General features: G+C 37.1%; 1 protein-coding gene across 1 annotated transcript in view; it reads right to left on the minus strand.

Annotated features, from left to right (window-relative positions):
• CUBN (cubilin) overlaps positions 1-19,689 on the minus strand; it is a 255,728-nt gene that overhangs the window by 192,959 nt on the left and 43,080 nt on the right. The window contains exons 18-22 of the mRNA XM_020881287.2: positions 15,905-16,049; positions 15,511-15,689; positions 12,974-13,139; positions 12,385-12,601; positions 9,591-9,721 (exon numbers count right to left, since the gene is read on the minus strand). Of these exons, the coding sequence (XP_020736946.2) occupies positions 9,591-9,721; positions 12,385-12,601; positions 12,974-13,139; positions 15,511-15,689; positions 15,905-16,049 (838 nt within the window). The remainder of the gene's footprint in view (positions 1-9,590; positions 9,722-12,384; positions 12,602-12,973; positions 13,140-15,510; positions 15,690-15,904; positions 16,050-19,689) is intronic.

A 19,689-nucleotide genomic window follows, 5' to 3' on the forward strand; every position in this document is an offset into this window, starting at 1 on the left:
CCCAAGTTGCTGCTGTATAACCATACTCAGAAAAGAAAAAAGGAATCACTGGCACAGAGATGCACAGAAAACATTATGGGTTCTCCTGTCACATACAGCCCTCAGAATAACAGGCATTTACCACATAGTTCATTTACCACATAGTACCATGGACTTCCCTGTAGCTCAAATGGTAAAGAACCTGCCTGCAATGCAGGAGACCAGGGTTTGATCCCTGGGTTGGGAAGATCCCTGGAGAAGGGAATGGCAACCCACTCCAGTATTCTTGCCTGGAGAATTCCATGGACAGAGAAGCCTGGCGGGCTACAGTCCATGGGGTCACGAAGAGTTGGACACAACTGAGCGACTAACATACATACCACATAGTTGGTTATTTTATTTTAAACAGCAAGTAATCAAGACTGAATTTACTTCAGGGATGAATGTTATATTCTTTTCTATAGTCTGCCAAGATGTCTCTTCAAGGGCCAAAGAATAATGAAAGGAAGAAAAAGAAGGAAGGTCCAAAGAAAGGGAGGGAGGGAAAAGGGGAAGGGGAGGGAAGAAGGGGAGGAGGAGGGGAAAGGCAGAGACAGAGCAGGGGAAGCAGGAGCGGGGCTGTGTGTGGAGAGGCGGCACATTAAGTGTTCCAGATCCAGGAAGCAGTACGCCTGAGAGAAAGGTTCATGGACCAAACAAACATTGAATACAGGCTGTGAGACAGTCTCCTCGAGCTGATGAACTTACAGACTGACCACAGACTCACTGACCACACCACATGCAGATAGCGTTAAGAACTTAATTCAGAATTCATATTGCTAGGCCTTGAGAAAACACAAAAAGAGATATCATTAAAAAGCCAAATAAGGACATAAAATGGAATACTAAAAATGTTCTGTAAACCAAAGAGAAGACGGGAAAGTAGCAACAGAAGAAGGGCATCTATGAAAAACTCAAACTTAACATCATACTCGGGGAGTAAAGGACTAAGTGCTTTCCTGTCAAGACAAAGAGCAAGGCCAGTAGGTCCAATCTCACTCTTTCTATTCAGTGTTACAGAAGGTCACAGTTACGGCAAAAGGCAAAGAGAGACAGACAAACAGATAATGAAAAGGAAAAAATAAAACTGTCCCTACAGATATGATCAATTGCCTATAAAATTGCCTTAGTGAAATACATAGTGTTTGAATGATTAAATATCATTTGCTAAGCAAACAAACAACCTTGAATACATAACTCACATTACATAGGAAAATTAACTCAAAGTGGATCATAAACATAAATGTAAAAGCCTCACACCAAAAAAACTTGCAGAAAAATGCACAGAAAATCCTCACAACTTTAGTAGACATAGATTTCTTAAGCAACATAAAAAAAAAAAAAGAAACACTAGCCATGAAGGGAAAAAAGGACATATTAGGCTATTGCTCTTCAAACAATACCATTAAGAAAAAGAGAAAGGGCCAGCTGCACAGTGGGAGATGATATGTGCCATACATTTATCTGAAAAAAGACATAATTGTATGTGGAATATATAACATGTGACAGTAGTAAACAAAAATGAACAAGATGATTTCAATGGACACTTCATAAAAGAAATATATGAATTGTCCATAAGCATGTAAAAAAGTACTAAGTCCTACAAGTCATCAGAGACATGTAAATTAAAATAATAATGAGGCACAACTATTGGTGGCTAAATGAAAAGATTGGCAATACCAAGGATAAACAAAACTGTGGAGAAAGTAGAATTCTCTTTCATTGCAGATGGGAACATAAAATGATATAACCACTTAGGAAAAATAGCTGGCAATTTCTCATAAAATTAAACACAGCATTACTATAAGGCCTAGAAATTCTACCCTTAGAATTTACCCAAGAGAAAAAAAAAAAAAAAAAGAATTTACCCAAGAGAACTGATAACCTAAGTCCACAAAAAACTTATACATCAATTTCACAGCAGCTTTTTTCATAATAGCTAAAAACCAGAAACAATCCAACTATCCAAAAACAAGTGAATGGATATCAAATTATGATACATCCATTACAATAGAAGGCTATTCAGCAATGAGAAGAACTACTTATAAACAGGATGACATGAACAAATTTCAGAAGCATTATGCTTTATGTAAGAAGCCAGACATAAAAGAATGCACTGTGTGTTCCCATTCATATTTGTCTTTTGAATAGGCAAAATGAATACATAGTGATAAGCACAAGGTCTGCAGTTGTCGAGCTGGAAGATGGGGAAGCCCCTATAAAGGGACACTGGGACACCTTCTGAGATGATAAAAGTGTTCTATATCTTGCATGGAGTGGTTATGACATGGGTATGACACATCTGCTAAAACTATGGATTAATTTTACTACATGAAATTATAAAATAAAAGTCTATGGGTTATTAAAAGGGTGAAAGTTCTGTTCAAAGCCAAGTTGAGTTCTCTGAAGGAAATCCAATAAATAAGTCAGATATCTAACATTTAATAAATAAAGTTAAAACAGAGAAACAAAAATATTTTGAAGGTACACCTTCTATAAATATTAAATGATAGAATATTTAATGCTAACACTTTTAGTTTTATGAGATTCATATCTGTATTTTAACAGAGAAAAAAACAGTGGTTCTCTAAACTTATCTGTTTCTCAAAAGGTTAATAAGTGCTTTTACCTAACACTGAAACATGTACAATGTTCATATGACAGTGTAAACTGCTCTTTGTAAAATAAAATTGATATTGAGAAGTATGACTAGGCTTATGTTTATAGGCAATGTAATGAGAATATGATAGGCTTTCGCTTCGTACTCTGCTTTGCAATAAAGCACAAATAATTAAAGTTAAATATATTCCCATAAAAGGATATTCACGTATTGCCATGATGCTTCTTATATCAACACAAGATCCAAACATGAAAAATGCCTTTTATTTATATCTCATGTACCCAAAGGGAAACTTATACCCAATGGCAGTTTGCCTTTTATTATGGTCTAACAATATTGACAAACTGATGAAGAAGAAAAGTAGATTTCTTCCATCTAATATATTCAGCTGAAGTAGCAGTGAGAAAGCACATCTCTGAAGATCAAAGACAGCTATTAGTAGGCCTCTCACATCTTCCTTTCTGATCAACTTCAAAAAAAAAAAAAAAGTAAAGGAAGAAAAGAGAAAATATATAAATGTCTTCTATGGATGACCATAAAATCACAAAATCATATTTTTCTAAAAATGACAATGTAGGTCTGCCTCTACTAAGCACTTTTAAATAAGTTTTAGTAACATAGCATTCCGTTCATTATCAAAGGGGAAATTAAAAACATGGATAATTCTCCAACTCAAAAAGCAATGATGATATCATCGCATAAGACTTGGGTGACAGGACTAGGATAAACTGATCCTGTGGCTAGAAGAGTGTCTCTCCTAGGGAGACCCTAGATTATGAGTAGCTGTTTTACCACCTCCCTGCTTTGTCTTGTGAGATAACTAATGTGATTTTGCTGTTTAGTTGCTCAATCGTGTCTGACTCTTTGCAACCCCATGGACTGTAGCACACCAGGCTTCCCTGTCCTTCACCATCTCCTGGAGTTTCCTCAAACTCATGTCCACTGAGTCAGTGATGCCATTAAACCATCTCATCCTCTGTCATCCCCCTCTCCCCCTGCCTTCAATCTTTCCCAGCATCAGGGTCTTTTTCTAATCAGTGAGCCCTTTTCATCAGGTGGTCAAAGTATTGGAGCTTCAGCTTCAGCATCAGTTCTTCTAATGAATATTCAGGACTGATTTCCTTTAGGATTGACTGGTTGGATCTCCTTGCAGTCCAAGGGACTCTCAAGAGTCTTCTCCAGAACCATAGATCAAACTTATGTGATTAGCCAGTCACATTCGTGAGCAACCTTACAGGCAGAGCTTTCTGAAATCATTTACAAAACTTCTGGGTCTGCATGAATCCCTATGACCTCAGATTTTCTAATTAACCCTGGGACTGTCATCTGCTTCTACTGGCATATTTGGTTTAACAATCCTCAAAATGAAGACCTGAGAGAAGATAAAATTACAACTTTCATTTCTCCACTAGGAAAGAAGAAGTCTCCCTAACCCAAATCTAACATTCACCTACAATTTTCTGCTAGGTGGTCACAGTAATGACTTCTTTCCCCATGTAGATGACCAATTCTAATGAATATGGATACAAGCTGAATCACTGAAGCAGCTATTGTAAAGTTGTATTTGAATATCAGTAATTCTATTTTAAATCTGGCACAGTCATGGCCCTTTAGAGCGATTATGAACTTTTCACAGAAAATGTCTCATTTTATCTTCCCCAACTATATGAAACAGCCAGACATTCTAACCTTCACTTCTCAGAGATGAAGGTACAGATGAAGGAGCTGAGGCTCCAGGAGGTCAAGCTCTGAAAATCACTTTGTTCAAAGCAAAGATAAAATTCACATCCAAGTCTTTCCTTTCCAAATCCTGTATTCTTTAGGATTTGTGTTCTTTCAAGTCTCTGGTTACTTTAAGCATGGACTGTCAATTTAGAAATGAAGAGAGGACTTCCTTGGTGGTCCAGTGATTAGGACTTCACCTTCCAAAGCAGAAGGTGGGGATTGTATTCCTGAGTTGGAAGCTAAGACACCACATGCTTCAAGGCCAAAAACCCAAAACATAAAAAAACAGAAGCAGTACTGTAACAAATTCAATAAAGACTTTTAAAAATAATAGAAATGAAGGTGAGTAGGAAACTAAGAATATCACAATTAAACATCTTATTTAGCATTTTCATTCTAAGAACTAAGAAATATAATAAATTAAATAAGATAAATCAGGCCTCCCTGCTGGTCCAGTGGTTAAGAATCCACCTTGCAATGCAAGGGACACAGGTTCCATCCCTGGTCCAGGAAGATCCCACATGCGTGGGGCAACTAAGCCTGAGTACCATAACCACAGAGCCTGAAAGCTGCAACTACGGAGCCCACGTGCCACAACTACTGAAGCCTGTGCGCCTGAGGCCGTGCTCTGCAACAGGAGAAGCCACTGCACTGAGAAGCCCACACACTCAACAAAGAGTAGTCCCTGCTCACTGCAACTAAAGAAAGCCCACTTGCGGCAACAAAGACCCATCACAGCCAAAAGATAAAATGAATCTCAAAAGAAATAAAAATAAATAAGATAAATCTACTGAGCTGGAGAGTGGTAGGAAACCCATATATACAGCAAAAATATTAGAATATACTGACCAATGATAAAGTAAATCTTTAAAAGATCAATAAACTTACTAAAAACCTTTTACAGAGGGAAAGTATCTGAATCTCTCAAAGCAGAAAACACAGAATCAGAGAGGCTTATGACTTGCCCAAAGCTTTCCAAGTTAGCAGCAAGGTTGGGACAAAAATCAAGGCTCTGACTATACCTTCAGCTGTCCTTTCACCACATCATAGAAAATATTTTCCATCATGAGGAGTTACAGCCCAATCCACCATGAGATCTCAGTTGTAACTCTAGTAATTTATGTCCTAAGACATGACTTTCAGAATCTCTAATGAACTGCCATGTTTCATTAGAACCATCTGAATAGATTGCTAAAAACCTACCCTAGACCTATGTGACTCAGATTCAGAGGGTAAAGAATCTGCCTGCAATGCAGGAGACCTGGGTTCGATCCCTGGGTTGGGAAGATTCCCTGGAGAAGGGCATGGCTACCCACTCCAGTAATCCTGCCAGGAGAATTCCATGGACAGAGGAGCCTGGTGGGCTACAGTCCATGGGATTGCAAAGAATCATACATGACTCTTTGCAATTGTACATGAGCAACTAACACACACTCTGGTACCTGAACTTTTAATAAGAAAACCCTACCTCAAGTTTCCAACGAATGCTCGAGTTTGAGAACACTGCTCTACTGGACTGAAGTTTTAAAACAGAAACAGAACACTCTCTATTCATGCCTTCTAAAGAAATCCTTGTTTGCCCTTCTGTTAATCATTTCTTGACTTCTCACTCTTAGATGCCTCTTCTGTGCTCAATTCCAGGGTGATGGATGAAAAACAGCACTAAACACCTGCCCACAAAGTGAATCAACTATGCATATACAAATATCTACCTTTTCTTAGATGGATCATTACAGAGTATTGAGCAGAATTCCCTGTGCTATTGTCTATTTTATGTATAGTGTGTATATACGTCAATCTCAATCTCCCATTTATTCCATACTTTTAACAAATGTAGGTAGCAATCTAATAAGATAATATCATGACCCACTAAGGAATCATGACTGTTTCAATGATTGAAAAACACTAGACTGGACGTTATACAGCTTTCATCTAATGATAAAGTAGAAAGAGTGTCAGGTACATTTCTCTCTTCTTTCTTAAATCCTCTTAAAGTCCTCTTGGTAGGATCATATTAATGTATATGCAGTAGATGTTAACAGAAAATAAAATTACAGTTTAAAAATTAAAGTTAACTAATCAATTATATTCTCTCAGACTTAAAATATTTTGTACTTTAAATTAGCCAACATTTAAAGTCCAGTTTCACAAGTCAGTTGCTAAGATATCCTTAAGGGTTTCTACCCACAAACATTTTCTTGTCAGTTCTTTGTCTCTCTTACCCCAGGCACATCTGGATGGAGGCAGAGACAGTGATGAGAGAAGGAGTCAAAGTAATGACCAGAAGGCAATCTCTTTCTGCGTAAGCACATACTTAGGGGCTGACATCACAGCCCCATGGTACGAACTACAGATGGGAAAGTAACTGGATTCAAGTCAGGAAATTTAACTTTTATCAGATGAAGACAGGAAAGACTTGAACAGAGAAACTCACACCTGTAGTGCCGAGGGACTAAAAGCCAACAACCCAACACCATCACAATTGCGATTGCTCTAAAAATAACTTTTGCTAAAGCAATAAATAAGATGAAGACCACCAACTGAGCTTCCATTGACACTTCTCCCTGGTACCGTTGTACCCTGCAGACAACATCAAAAATAATATGATAGTTGAAAAGAAAGCACCCAACCACCTTGCTGTTTCCAGGTGGGCCGCTCACTCAGACTCCAGCTTCCTGGACCCCCAGGTCAGTCTCTTGAGTCCAGCCCTTCCCTGCAGCGGGGGCCCCTCAACAATTCATGAGAGCCAACCACAAACACCCTCATCTATGGGAAACTGAGACGAGCTCCAAATGGTAAGATGAGGGGGCCATATAGCTTCCTGGATACAATCATCAGGTTGTTCTTTAGACTATTTGCCTGCGGGAGTCAGACCGATGAAATCATCCAGCAAAAGGCAGGCACACAGTGACCAGCCAGGCTCAGTCAGGCTCAGCCAAGGGACAGAAAGCCAGCACTTCCTTGTCTGTGATTTCAGCCCTGTCTGCACGCAACAGCCAAGGTAGTGATTACCCCACAGGGAGGCCGACCAGAGTCTTCAGAGTTAACCGCCCCGGGACGCCCTTCTCCTTCCTCACCTGTGTTTCCCTTTATCAGTTTCCTGTTCTATCCAGCAGGCTTCTTTCCTTTTTCACTACTTTCTTATTTTATCTGTCTCTTATCTTTCTCAATTAAAATACATCATCCTCCCTGCCAGATTACCCCCATTGCACTATACTGCTTACAAACCAGTGTGATTTTTAGGAGAGCCGTGTTAGTCACTGCAGAGACATTGCGAGCTGTTACAAAGATTTCCATAATATTTTAGGAGGTCCCACCTGCATCGTTTGTTATCTAAGTTACAGGTAGTTTATTCATGCAGCAAATTAAACTTGTGTTCACAGTTGATTAAAGGCAGAAGACATCCCAAAGATCATCAAATCCAATCCCTTAATTTTACAGATGAGAAGACTATGGGCCAGAGAGTTCAAGTGACTTGTTCCAAATCTGAATCTAATATTCAGCTGTGGTTTGGGCCAAATATATGAGGCAGATAAAACCACAGGAGTATGGAAAATTATGTGCATACTAGGATTTCTTGAGAAGCCAGTTTTGGTCAGCGGATGTTAAAAATCTGAACGAAGTCCAGTAAATATGTCAATCATATAATGTAACCTACTGGAACTGCCAAGGATTCAATTTCTCAGGTGCTGGAGCTATATAATAAGCTGCCTTGGGAGTGGGAACCCCAGGAGAGAAAGGTGTATAGCTTTCTTACAGTTGGGATCCTGGAGAAATCTAAAGCCATGCTTCCAAAACAGAACCTGAACTACTAGAAGGCAGCCTGAAACGAAGAATCATAGTCAGATGCTCTGAGAAGAAACAACTGAGAAATTGAGAGGGACTCCAAGTAGATTAATTTACCCCCCCCCTTTTTTTTAAGGAAGTGGGGGCTTTAAAAGATGAGAGCCTGGGGTTTCTGGATGCAAGAGTGTCAGCGGGAACACATATGGCACAAGGAAACGCTCTCAGTACTTTCTTAAGCAATGAAGAATTGCATGCTTCTGGGACAATTCAAAGGTGTGAAATGCTTGGGAAATTTAGTCACACACCCCCATATGTCATAACTGCACAGTATTTTGGTCCATGAGCTATCTTTCTAAATACTACACAAAAGGAAAGCCCAGACTCCCTAAAAAGGTATATATCCCAGTGGCAACATGAACCTAAGAAAACACGTTTATTGCTGCTGTTTGGTCACTAAGGCTTGTCCAACTCTTTATGACCCCATGGACTATAGCCCGCCAGGCTTCTCTGTCCATGGGATTATCCAGGCAAGCATACAAGTGGGTTGCCATTTCCTCCTCCAGGGGATCTTCCTGACCCAGGGATCGAACCCACATCTCCTGCATCGGCAGGCAGATTCTTTACTGCTGAGCCGCCAGGGAAGCCCTAAAGCCCATAATCTCTGGGGCTGGCTAGGAACATCTCTGGTTTACCTATGACCTCAAAGACTCTGCTGGCAAATAGTGTTTGTTCCCTACATTGCATTGACAAAGAGCAAAGTAATGATGAGAATTAAGTAAAAGAAAAATATAATAAAAGGAATAAACGCTGAAAAGTTTCCATTTCATTAGGTCAAATTTAGAAATGTATATCCTAACAAGAAAACTTTCATTTTCAGCCATAGAATTCCATGTAGTGTAGTGGTTTCTTACTGTTTTTGTCCTTTTTCTAACTTCTTAAATTTTTGGTCTCTTTGGTAACATTTAATTTTGATAGAAATTTAAATTCAACAGAAAAGTTGTTAGGAATAGTTCCCAAATTCCTTTCACTTAGATTTACTACATATGTATATTTTGCTCCCATTGCTTCATTATTCCTAAAAACATAAATATTTTCTTACAAAACCATAGTACAATTACCCAAATTAGAAGATTTAACATTGATAAAATACTCTTATCATTCAGATTAGTTCAGTTCAGTTCAGTCGCTCAGTCGTGTCTGACTCTTTGCCACCCCAGGAATCACAGCACACCAGGCCTCCCTGTCCATCACCAACTCCTGGAGTTTACTCAAACTCATGTCCATCGAGTCGGTGATGCCATCCAGCCATCTCACTTAAGTCACTACACTTTATTATAAAAGCATCTTTCTTTACATAGCACAAATTTTGGCATAAAGTATTCTCATGGTACTATTTTGTAAGAAAGTAAGTGAAACCAAGCATACAATGCTATTTTCTTACCTGCTGATGCATCAGTTGCTTCATAGTTTATTAGAAAGCCTTCATAAGCAAGGTCAGAGTCAGCCACAAATGTAAGCATTAATGAATTGTCACTACTGGTAAGAGAGGGCGGGATGGATTTTCCACAATATCTATTTGGAACCAAGAAAGAACACAGATTCAAAAACTTTCAGGATACTCAAAATGACATACCCCAAACTAGGATACGTTAAAAAAACAATAATAATATCCCATATTAACCTTAAAAAACAAATTTATTTCAAGCACAAAACATACACAAAGTTGCTAAAGATCATCCAAACTCACAGTTACTTCCTTTAGACGGCTTTATGTATGTGCCTAAGTGTGTGACATGTCATATAACAGAATTTTAATGAAATTAGAAATCCCAAGCTACAGTAGGTCACCATATAGCATATTAATGAACTTATTAATAGAAATATAATAAACATACAACAAAGGAAAATCATGTATTATAAACTCATAGCACAGACTCTAGAGTCAGCTCTATCCCTTAGAGGCTTTATGATTTTAGATAGATGTCTCAGTTTTCCCATCTATAAAATGGGGCTGGCTATATGACCTACTTCAAAGCGTTGTCCTGAGAATTGTATGAGTTAATACACTGTATATAAGGAACTCAGAACAGTGTCTAGAATAGTTATATACAGGTGACCTCTACTGTCTTCACATTGGTCCATACAGAGGTAAGAGTCTGATTGCTAATCCATGTCAAATTTTTGCTGAAGAAAGCAATTTTTACTCAGAAAAACTATTCTAGTAAGGCTAGAAGTAAAATTGCAATAAAAGACATCATGTTGTGAACTCTTATCTAGAAACACTTGTGAAAGAAGTGACTAGAAAATCAAAATCTCAATTCAAAGAACACTTGGTAAAAAGCAAAGGAGTGACAGGGGGAAAAAATAGAAACCAAAATAAGATAAAGTATTAAACATGGGAAATGGATGAGTTAATTTCTGAGGCAGAAAAAGGAAAAAAAAGTAGTTGTATAATAGCATTTCAGTGTAAAAATGATTTAATATCTTAAAGCAAAGGTAGATGAATTAATATTCTATATATCTCTCTTTTGAAAAACAACAATAATAGTCTACCTCATTCAGCAAAAAATAGGCAATTTTCAGTGATTAAGAGTCAAGTACCAACCATAAAAAAGAAGGAATTTTAAAAATTTAAAGATTAAGACAAGGAAGAGCAAAAAAATGAAGAGGGAGAATAAAGTTAGGGGCAAAAATAAGTTTAAGGAAACAATGGATAAGAAAAACATGTTTAAATGTTTAAAAATGGATAAGGAAAAAGAAAATGAAATACAAAAGAAGGGGGAAAAGAATCAAAAGATATCTATGTCCAACAAAGATGTAATAACAGGGGTTAGATTTACATAATCTTTTTTCTGAAACAACTGAAAATCTGGACAACATAGATAAACCAATGGTTCTCAAGACACTAGATATCCAGCAGTGAAAGACAATAACTCTTCAGAGACAGGAGACAAGTGAATAAAAATGATCAAACTGTTTCCGAGTAACTTAACTGCATCCAAAAACAAAACCCAAGAATACTTAGAGTGATACAATAGTGTTTGGTACACAAACACAAAACTGAAAATGTCTGTCATCCTATCAAATATTGTTGTTCAGTTGCTAAGTCATGTCTGACTGTTTGCGACCCCGTGGACTGCAGCACTCCGGGCTGCTCAAATTCATGTGCACTGAGTCAGTGATGCCATTCAGCCATCTCATCCTCTGTTGCCCCCTTCTCCTCCTGCCCTCAATCTTTCCCAGCATCAAGATCTTTTCCAACAAATTGGTAATATCAAGTATTACCAACTACGAAAAGAAGGAGGAAAGCATAACCCATAATGAGAAGAAAAATTCATCAATCATAATATGGCAAGAAGGACTGAATCAGCAAAGACATCAAAATATTTATAACTGTATCCCACCAATTTAAGATGCTAGAAGGAAAAAATTAATAGGTAAAGTAGGGATGTGGAAGATATAAAAGATGGCCTCAGATGAATTTCCAGAAGTGAAAATTACAATGTCTGTGATGGAAAAATGTACTTGGTAGGATTAATAGCAGAATAGACACTATAGAAAAAAAGATTAGTGCACTTGAATACAGAGCGATAGATATTTTCCAAAATGAAATGCACACAGAACAAAGACAAATTCAAATGAACAGAGTATCAGTGAGCTGTGGGACAACATCAAATGGCCTAAGATAGGTGCAACTAGAGTTCCAAGGGCAAAAGAGACTAAAAAAGCTTTTCAAGAACAGCCCAAAATTTTTCAGATTTCATTAAACTATTAACCCTCAGACTAAACAAACTCAACAAAATATGCTGACTGAGAAAAGTCAGATGAAAAATGAGTACATACAGAATGATTCTGCTTTTATACAATTTCAGATATGCAAACTAACTTACAGTGATAGAAAGCAGTGCAATGATTTCCTGGGGTTGGGGAAGAGGGGCAGAAATGAGGACTTATAGAAGGTTTGAAGGCAGGAAGAAGGTGTGAGGGTAACGGATATGAGCATTATTTTGATTTTGGTGATGCCTTCATGGGTATACCCTCATGTCAAAAGGTAATTACTAATGCCCAAGGCTACACAGTAGTGAATATGATATAGAAAAGGTCACTGAGAAGTGTGTTGATCTCACTTATTTTTTATAACACAACATGGTAGATTTTAACATCTTTTACAGAAGCAGGAACACAAGAACGCAGGAAACTTTCATGCTAAAAAGCAAAAAATAAAATATCCTCACCTCCCAAGAGATGTCTGAGAACCAGTGTCATAAACTTCTAGATAGTCCTTTGTGCAATTGTAATGAAACTCCAGATGAAATTCTCTGAATCTTAGATGAATCAGGTGACCAGGCTGGACTATGATATGCCAGGTACAACTGATGCCATGGGGGTAGATATTTGGATGGCCAGGACTTTGAATGCTTCCGGTTGACTCTGTAAGAACTTTTCCACACACTGTTGAAATAAAAAAAATAATAATAATTATCCAAATTATTTTTAATTCTGATTAAAATGAGAACCAACAAGCTACCTGGAATTCCAAATAAAATAATCTGATCATAACCTCTTAAAAGGTCAAAAAGGAAAAGTTTCCTTCTGTGCCACCTAGGATAACCTAAATTTTTCTCTTATTAATAGGCATCAATAAACCACTGAGATGTGCTGATTAGGAAATATATATTTCCTTTGCCTTTAAGTGTACTTTAAAATTTTTACAGCATAGGTGACTACATACCTACAGTATAGATTAATTTCCTATAATAATATATTTCCATTGTTCACTTATTCTGATACAAGCCCCAAAGGCAAAGTAGAAGAATCACTTACCCAAAGTTGCACTGCTAAATTTAGCCACGAAACCATGGTTTTCAGTAGAAGAACTTTTCACGAATATGACATGAAGAGAATTGTACACGGATGTTATAAACGAAGGGATGTCTGTGCCACAATGCTTTTCATTTTCAGTAGAACCCAAAATGGAACTGCTACCAATCTAAGTAAAAAAGATATGCTCAAATTTATTCTCCAAGATATTTATTTTGGAAACTTACCTCAAGAATACTTTTTTAATAAAATGTATTAATATAGTAAAAATCAATTTGAGAATATTTTAGTTGCCCTAAAAGAAACTCCATCCCCATCAGCAGTTGCTCCCCATACCCCTCAAGCCCCAGCCCCACAAAGCCATTATTCTGTTTTCTATTTCTATAGATTCCCTCTTCTGGACATTTCAAATAAATGGAATCATACAATTTGCAGTCTTTTGTAACTAGCTCCTTTCACTTCACATAGTGTTTTCAAAGTTCATCCATGTTGTAGTGTGTTATCATTACGGCATTTCTTTTTAATACCATATAATATTCCATTGCATGGATATATCACATTTTATTAATCCACATATCAATTGATGGACATTTAGGTTCTCTCTATTTTCTGGCTACTATGAATAATGGCTGTGGTCATTCAGGTACAACTTTTGTGTGAACGTATATTTTCATTTTCCTTCAATGTATACCTAGAAGTGGAATCGCTGGATCAAATGATAACTCTATGTTTAACTTTTTGAGGAACTGTCAATTGTTTTCCACAACAGCCATACCATTTAAATGTTCACTAGTGGTGGGAAAGTGTAAAAGGGTTCCAATTTCAACACTTGTTATTATCTGACTTCTTGATTATAGTCATCCTAGTGGTTGTGAAGCAGCATCTCATTGTGGTTTGATTTGCATTTCCCTTATGATTAGTGATGTTGAGTATCTTTTGTATATCTTCTTTAAGTAAATATATAAATTCATATTATTTCCCCATTTAAAAATTAGATTATTTATTTTTAATTTCAATGAAGTTCAAATTTTCCAGTTTTTCTTTTGTTGTATTTTTTGTGTCAGATCTAAGAAGGCTTTGCCTAACCCCAAATCACAAACACTGACTACTATGATTTCTTCAAGAGTTTCATGATTTTAGCTCCTAAATTTAGGTTGGTGATCCATTTTGAGTTAATTTTTTTGTATGGTGTAAGGAAAGGATCCAGTTTCCTAATTTCATATGGGCATATTCAACACCACTTGAAAAAACCAATTCTTCCCATTGAAAGTCTTGGTGCTCTTTTCAAAAATCAATTGATCATAAAGATATAGCAATTTATTTCTGGATTTTCTGTTCTGTTCCATCGCTCCATGTTTTTATTCTTACTTGAATAATAAATGTAATATCCTTACTTGATTATTATAGTTCTGTTTTAAGTTTTAAAGTCATAATTATGACTCCTCCAATGTTGCTCTTTTTCAAGAATGCTCCTGGTTATTCTCGTTCCCTTGCATTTCCATAAGAATTTTACAATCAGCTTATGTGTTTCTGTGAAAATTCCCACTGGGACTTCAGTAAAGACTGAAATGAATCTTTAGATAAATTTAAGTAGTATTGTCATTTTAACAACATTAGGTCTTGTAATCCATTAATTTGAGATGTCTTTCTATTTATTGAGGTCTTTAATTTCCTTCCTTTGTAGTTTTCAAGAGTATAGATTTTAGATGTTTCTTTAAAGCTATATTCCTCAATGTTTATTCTTTTCTATGCTATTGGAAATGAAATTGTTTCCTTGATTTATTTTTCAAACTGTTCATTGCTAGTGTATAAAAAAGATGACTATCATATTTTGATCTTATAGCCCACAACCTGCTGAATTTATTAGCTTTGATATTTTATGTGTATGTGTGTGCATTCCTTAAGATTTTCTATATACAACACTATATCTGTGAATTGAGATAATCATGTTCCTGCCTTTCCATTCTAGATGCATTTTATCTCCTTTCCTTGCTTATTGTCCTAACTAGAATTTCCAGTATAATGTTGAAAACACATGGTAAGAACAAACATCTTTGCCTTTTTACTGACAACACAGAGGCAAAGTATTTAGTGTTTTGTTATTAAAAATGATGTTAGCTTTATATACTGCTGAATTCATTTATCTAGAATTTTGTTGAGAATTTTGCATCTATATATTTTTTTATAGATGCCCTTTATCAGATTAAGGATGTTATGTTCTGCTCCTGGTTTGTTGAGTGTTTTTTCATGAAAAGGTACTGAACTTTGTCAAATGCTTTTTATTTGCATCTATTGAGGTAATCATGTGGGGATTTTCCCCCTTTATTTTATACTGACTATTTTTGGATGTATACCAGCCTTTCGTTTCTGGGCTATATAATCCTCTTTATATGCTGCTGGATCCAGTTAGCTAGAATTTTGTTGAGGATTTTACGTCTATAAACTAGTTTTGTTTCATGTAACTGAGTGAGGATAATGTGACATAATATTTTTAATAACATCTAATCAAACGCAAATATTCAAAAGTGTTTTACTCTCACCTCGATATAATCTGTATCACAGTGGGCAGAACCTCCCATGTCAAAGGCAGTGAAGTTGAGAAGAACCACTTGACTTTGGGGTTGGAGGATGGTCCACACACAGACCTTTTCTCCTGGATACACATTAGGGTAAAAGGGCGAGCGAATGATCCCTTCTCCAGTTAATTCTCCTCCACAAGCTGTATGAAAACAACAGTAGTATTTGTCTAAAGATAAATGACTGTTGCCCTCAATTTTATTGCAGAGTTCCACTCTGCGTAACAATATAATGCAATGTGACCTTACTATTAGAATTTTCCCCTTACCACTGGAGGACACAGAATGACTAAAATATTTCAAGAAATAAAGATGTTATAATCAGGCAAATGAGACATTTAAAAATTAATTTTCTTACCCACTTGATAAATAGCACTGAAACTAGCTCTGACAACAGAAGCATCCATTTTAAGCCTGATCCAGATACTGTTAGTAATGGATTTCATGTGAGAGAGGGTTTCATTGCCACAGACTTTTCCAAGTAAGGTTTGATCATCTCGAACCTAAAGAGAAAAATAAAATTTATCTGTAATCCTAATCAAGAAACCTAATCAACAAAGAAAAAGAATAAAAAAATAAAATGAGCACAAATACAAAAAATTTAAAATGACAAAGGTGATACAAATACACAGATTCTGAAAAACTTGTATAATAATTTTAGGTACAACACTATGTTAATATAGTTGAATGTTTGAAATGTTTATCCCCAGAAAAATCTAAATTACTAAAATTATCTCAAGAAGGAGAAAAATAAAATCTGAGTAGATAATAAGTCATGAATAAAACTGAAAATATTACAAATAATTAGTTCCCCCCCAAAAAAAAACCTTCTAGAAGATGCTCTTCATGGTAAATTAAATTAGACATTAAAGGAAAAGACAATTCCCATACATAATTTGTTCTAAGGAACACTCAAACATGGAACAATTCACAAATAATTATTCTCAGAATCATCTCACCAAATCCCAACACAGATAATACAAAGGAAAACTATGGATAGATCTCATCTATTAATATAGATACAAAAATCCTAAACACAGTTCAAGAAAAGTGAATTCACTCTCTTTGTAGGCTTATGTACCAAAACAAACATGAGGATAAGAGTGATGCAAGGACTATTAGAAATTATAAATTAAACTTGCCAATAGATCCAATAAGCTAAACTGTTTTATCTCTATAGATGGCAAAAAGTGTCAGCATTTCTATTTACTAGAAACAAAACTCTTAGAAAGTCAGGAGCAAAAGGAAATGTCCTTCCTATAACAAAGACCACCTACTTTAAATCAATAGTCAGTATCTTATAGTGTAGTGGCCACGAGTCTGGTCTATGGAGTTGTAAAGTTAAGTGAAGTCGCTCAGTCGTGTCCGACTCTTTGCGACCCCATGGACTGTAGCCTACCACGCTCCTCCGTCCATGGGATTTTCCAGGCAAGAGGACTGGAGTGAGTTGCCATTACTGCTGCTCCTAAGTCACTTCAGTCGTGTCCGACTCTGTGTGACCCCATAACGGCAGCCCACCAGGCTCCTCCGTCCCTGGGATTCTCTGGGCAAGAACTCTGGAGTGGGTTGTCATTTCCTTCTCCAGTGCATGAAAGTGAAAAGTGAAAGTGAAGTCGCTCAGTTGTGTCCAACTCTTTGCAACGCATGGACTGTAGCCTACCACGCTCCTCCATCCATGGGATTTTCCAGGCAAGAGTACTGGAGTGGGTTGCCATTAAACTGGATTCAATTCCCACCTCTGTCACTGACAAACCTTCACTTAATAACTTCGAAAGTGAAAGTGAAGTCGTTCCGTAGTGTCCAACTCTTTGCGACCCCACAGACTGACTATAATCTACCAGGCTCCTCCGTCCATGGGATTTTCCAGGCAAGAATACTGGAGTGGTTTGCCATTTCCTTCTCCAGGAGACTTCCCAACCCAGGGATTGAACTCAGGTCTCCCGCATTGTAGGCAGATGCTTTACTGTCTGAGCTACCAGGGAAGTCATGCAAGTTACTAAATCTAAGCCAAACTCAAGAAGTTGGATCAAAGAGATGAAACCAACACGTGAATTCCTTAGTAAGATGCCAAGTACTAGAAAAAGTGGACTAAAGAATAACTATTGCTATTCTTGACCTTTCAGAAGTTTCTCACTCAAATCAGGAAATCTTCTATGGATATACATAACTACCTTTGTTCTACAGAATTCTTTTGGAAGAGCTAGCTGTCCAAACATAGCTCCATTCCCACAGCTAACATTATCAAGGCATCAACAAACACCAGCACCTGTGCCTATGACGTCACTGTGAAAGAGTCACCACGCACAGGAGCATACAGTAAGCAAGTGCATTTTTTTGTTTTTCCCCCAGAAGCATGACAGTCATGTTTGAGAATGTAGAGTGTGCTGATTTTGCTTAACACAATGGTTCTCCATAGGTACCTCAATTAAACATTCTGGAAACCTGTGAAGGCAGTTTTGGGCTTTGTTTTAATTACTAACATGAAGGTGGTGGGGTGCTATTGACATTTAGTGGCTGGGGACTGGAGATATGAAACAACCTGAAATGTGAGAGACAGTCACACACATGGCTTCTCCTGTGTCCTGTGTGTCCTTCAATGCAGTGACAGTTTTAAATGTAAAATCTACCTCTATTTTATATACCAGATTCAAAATAATTTTGCTCAGTTCTAATATGTACCAGATTTTCCAGGGTTACAAGTAGAGTGTAAATCAAAAGAAGTTATTTTTTATTCCTGGAAATCTGCCAAAAATTGGTCACCATTTCAGAAAATTCATCTCCCACCCACATGGCCATGTCAGCTTGCATTTTTAGTGTAGCATTCATATGGTTCAGGGAGCAAACAATTTATGACTTCATTCTGCCTTCAAGTGCAGCTTGCCCAGGCTTTTAACACACTGACATAATTTCTTTTACTTTGCTTTATTTCTCCTAAATCTTACACTTACAGATTTATTTACATAATGTATGTATACAATGTGAGCTGATATCATCTATGAATTTCATTTCAGAATAGTATAAGAGTCACACTGGAAGGTCTTGAAGTGTAGAGAACCACTGACTTAACCAGATACTCTGAACTCCCACAGAAAATTAGGGAATCTTTCTCAGCAGAAATAACTTTTAAACTGAAACTGGAAAGAATATCCAGGTCAAGGGGAATGGACAGTAAAGGGAAGAGGTTACAAGTACGATAGCCAAAGCTGGTGGAGATATGGTAACATGTTACTCCTATCTGTAGCTGGTGGGAGTATACATTTCTGGAAAGTAACTAGACAAATGTATCAAGAGTCTTGGAAATATTCATAGTTTTGGACCTGGTAACTTCACTTCTAACACTCTGTCATAAGGAAATCATTCAAGATTCAAAGACACACAAGGTTCCACATCAATATGCTCTATAAACATAAGCATCAAAAATATTCCAAATGTCTAATAATAGGAGGGTGATTAAATAAATCATGGTACAGCCATATGATAAAGTCTTACACAGATGTTGGAAATTGCATGCCTTTCCACTGACTCATCCCAAACCAGTTCCTTTCTGTGAGCTGTAACATAAATTTTACATACTGCCATTAATCTATGTTACATAGGTCTCCAACCAAACAGCAGATCTCTTAAGGAAGAGAAAATTCCTGTATCACCTTCATCTTCTAACACAAAATTCTGCTAATAGATATCTGATGGACGCTTGCTAATTCATTAATTTTAAGGTGTGGTATGATGGCTCAATTTTTGTTGGAGACATACTACAGTGCTTAGAAACCAGAAAGCATGAAACACAGAGTAGGAGATCTTCCCTTCTCTGGAATCCTCCAGGGTGCCATTCGCTTCTGCTAAGACTGCAGCGAATGTCCCTCTCTCCTCTTTTGCCCATTAGAAGATGACAAGGGGGAAGAAAAACAGCCAAATAGCAGCAGGGCTAGCTAAAGTGGGCCATTCCCCTGGGCCTCACTAAAGAAATTCAAGGACTTCGGCAAGGAGAAAGGCAGTTGCAGCCCAAATGTTTTAAGAGAAACTTATAGGGCTCAAGGGCTTTAAACCTAGAAGGTACAATTGATTTTGGCTATGTTTCTCTCGCTCTCTGTGGAAATGAAACCTTATTAATTCTGAAGGTCTGTATTCTCCCTGGATCCTAAG

Source organism: Odocoileus virginianus, chromosome 9 (genome assembly GCF_023699985.2).
Source record: "Odocoileus virginianus isolate 20LAN1187 ecotype Illinois chromosome 9, Ovbor_1.2, whole genome shotgun sequence".
NCBI lineage: Eukaryota > Metazoa > Chordata > Mammalia > Artiodactyla > Cervidae > Odocoileus > Odocoileus virginianus.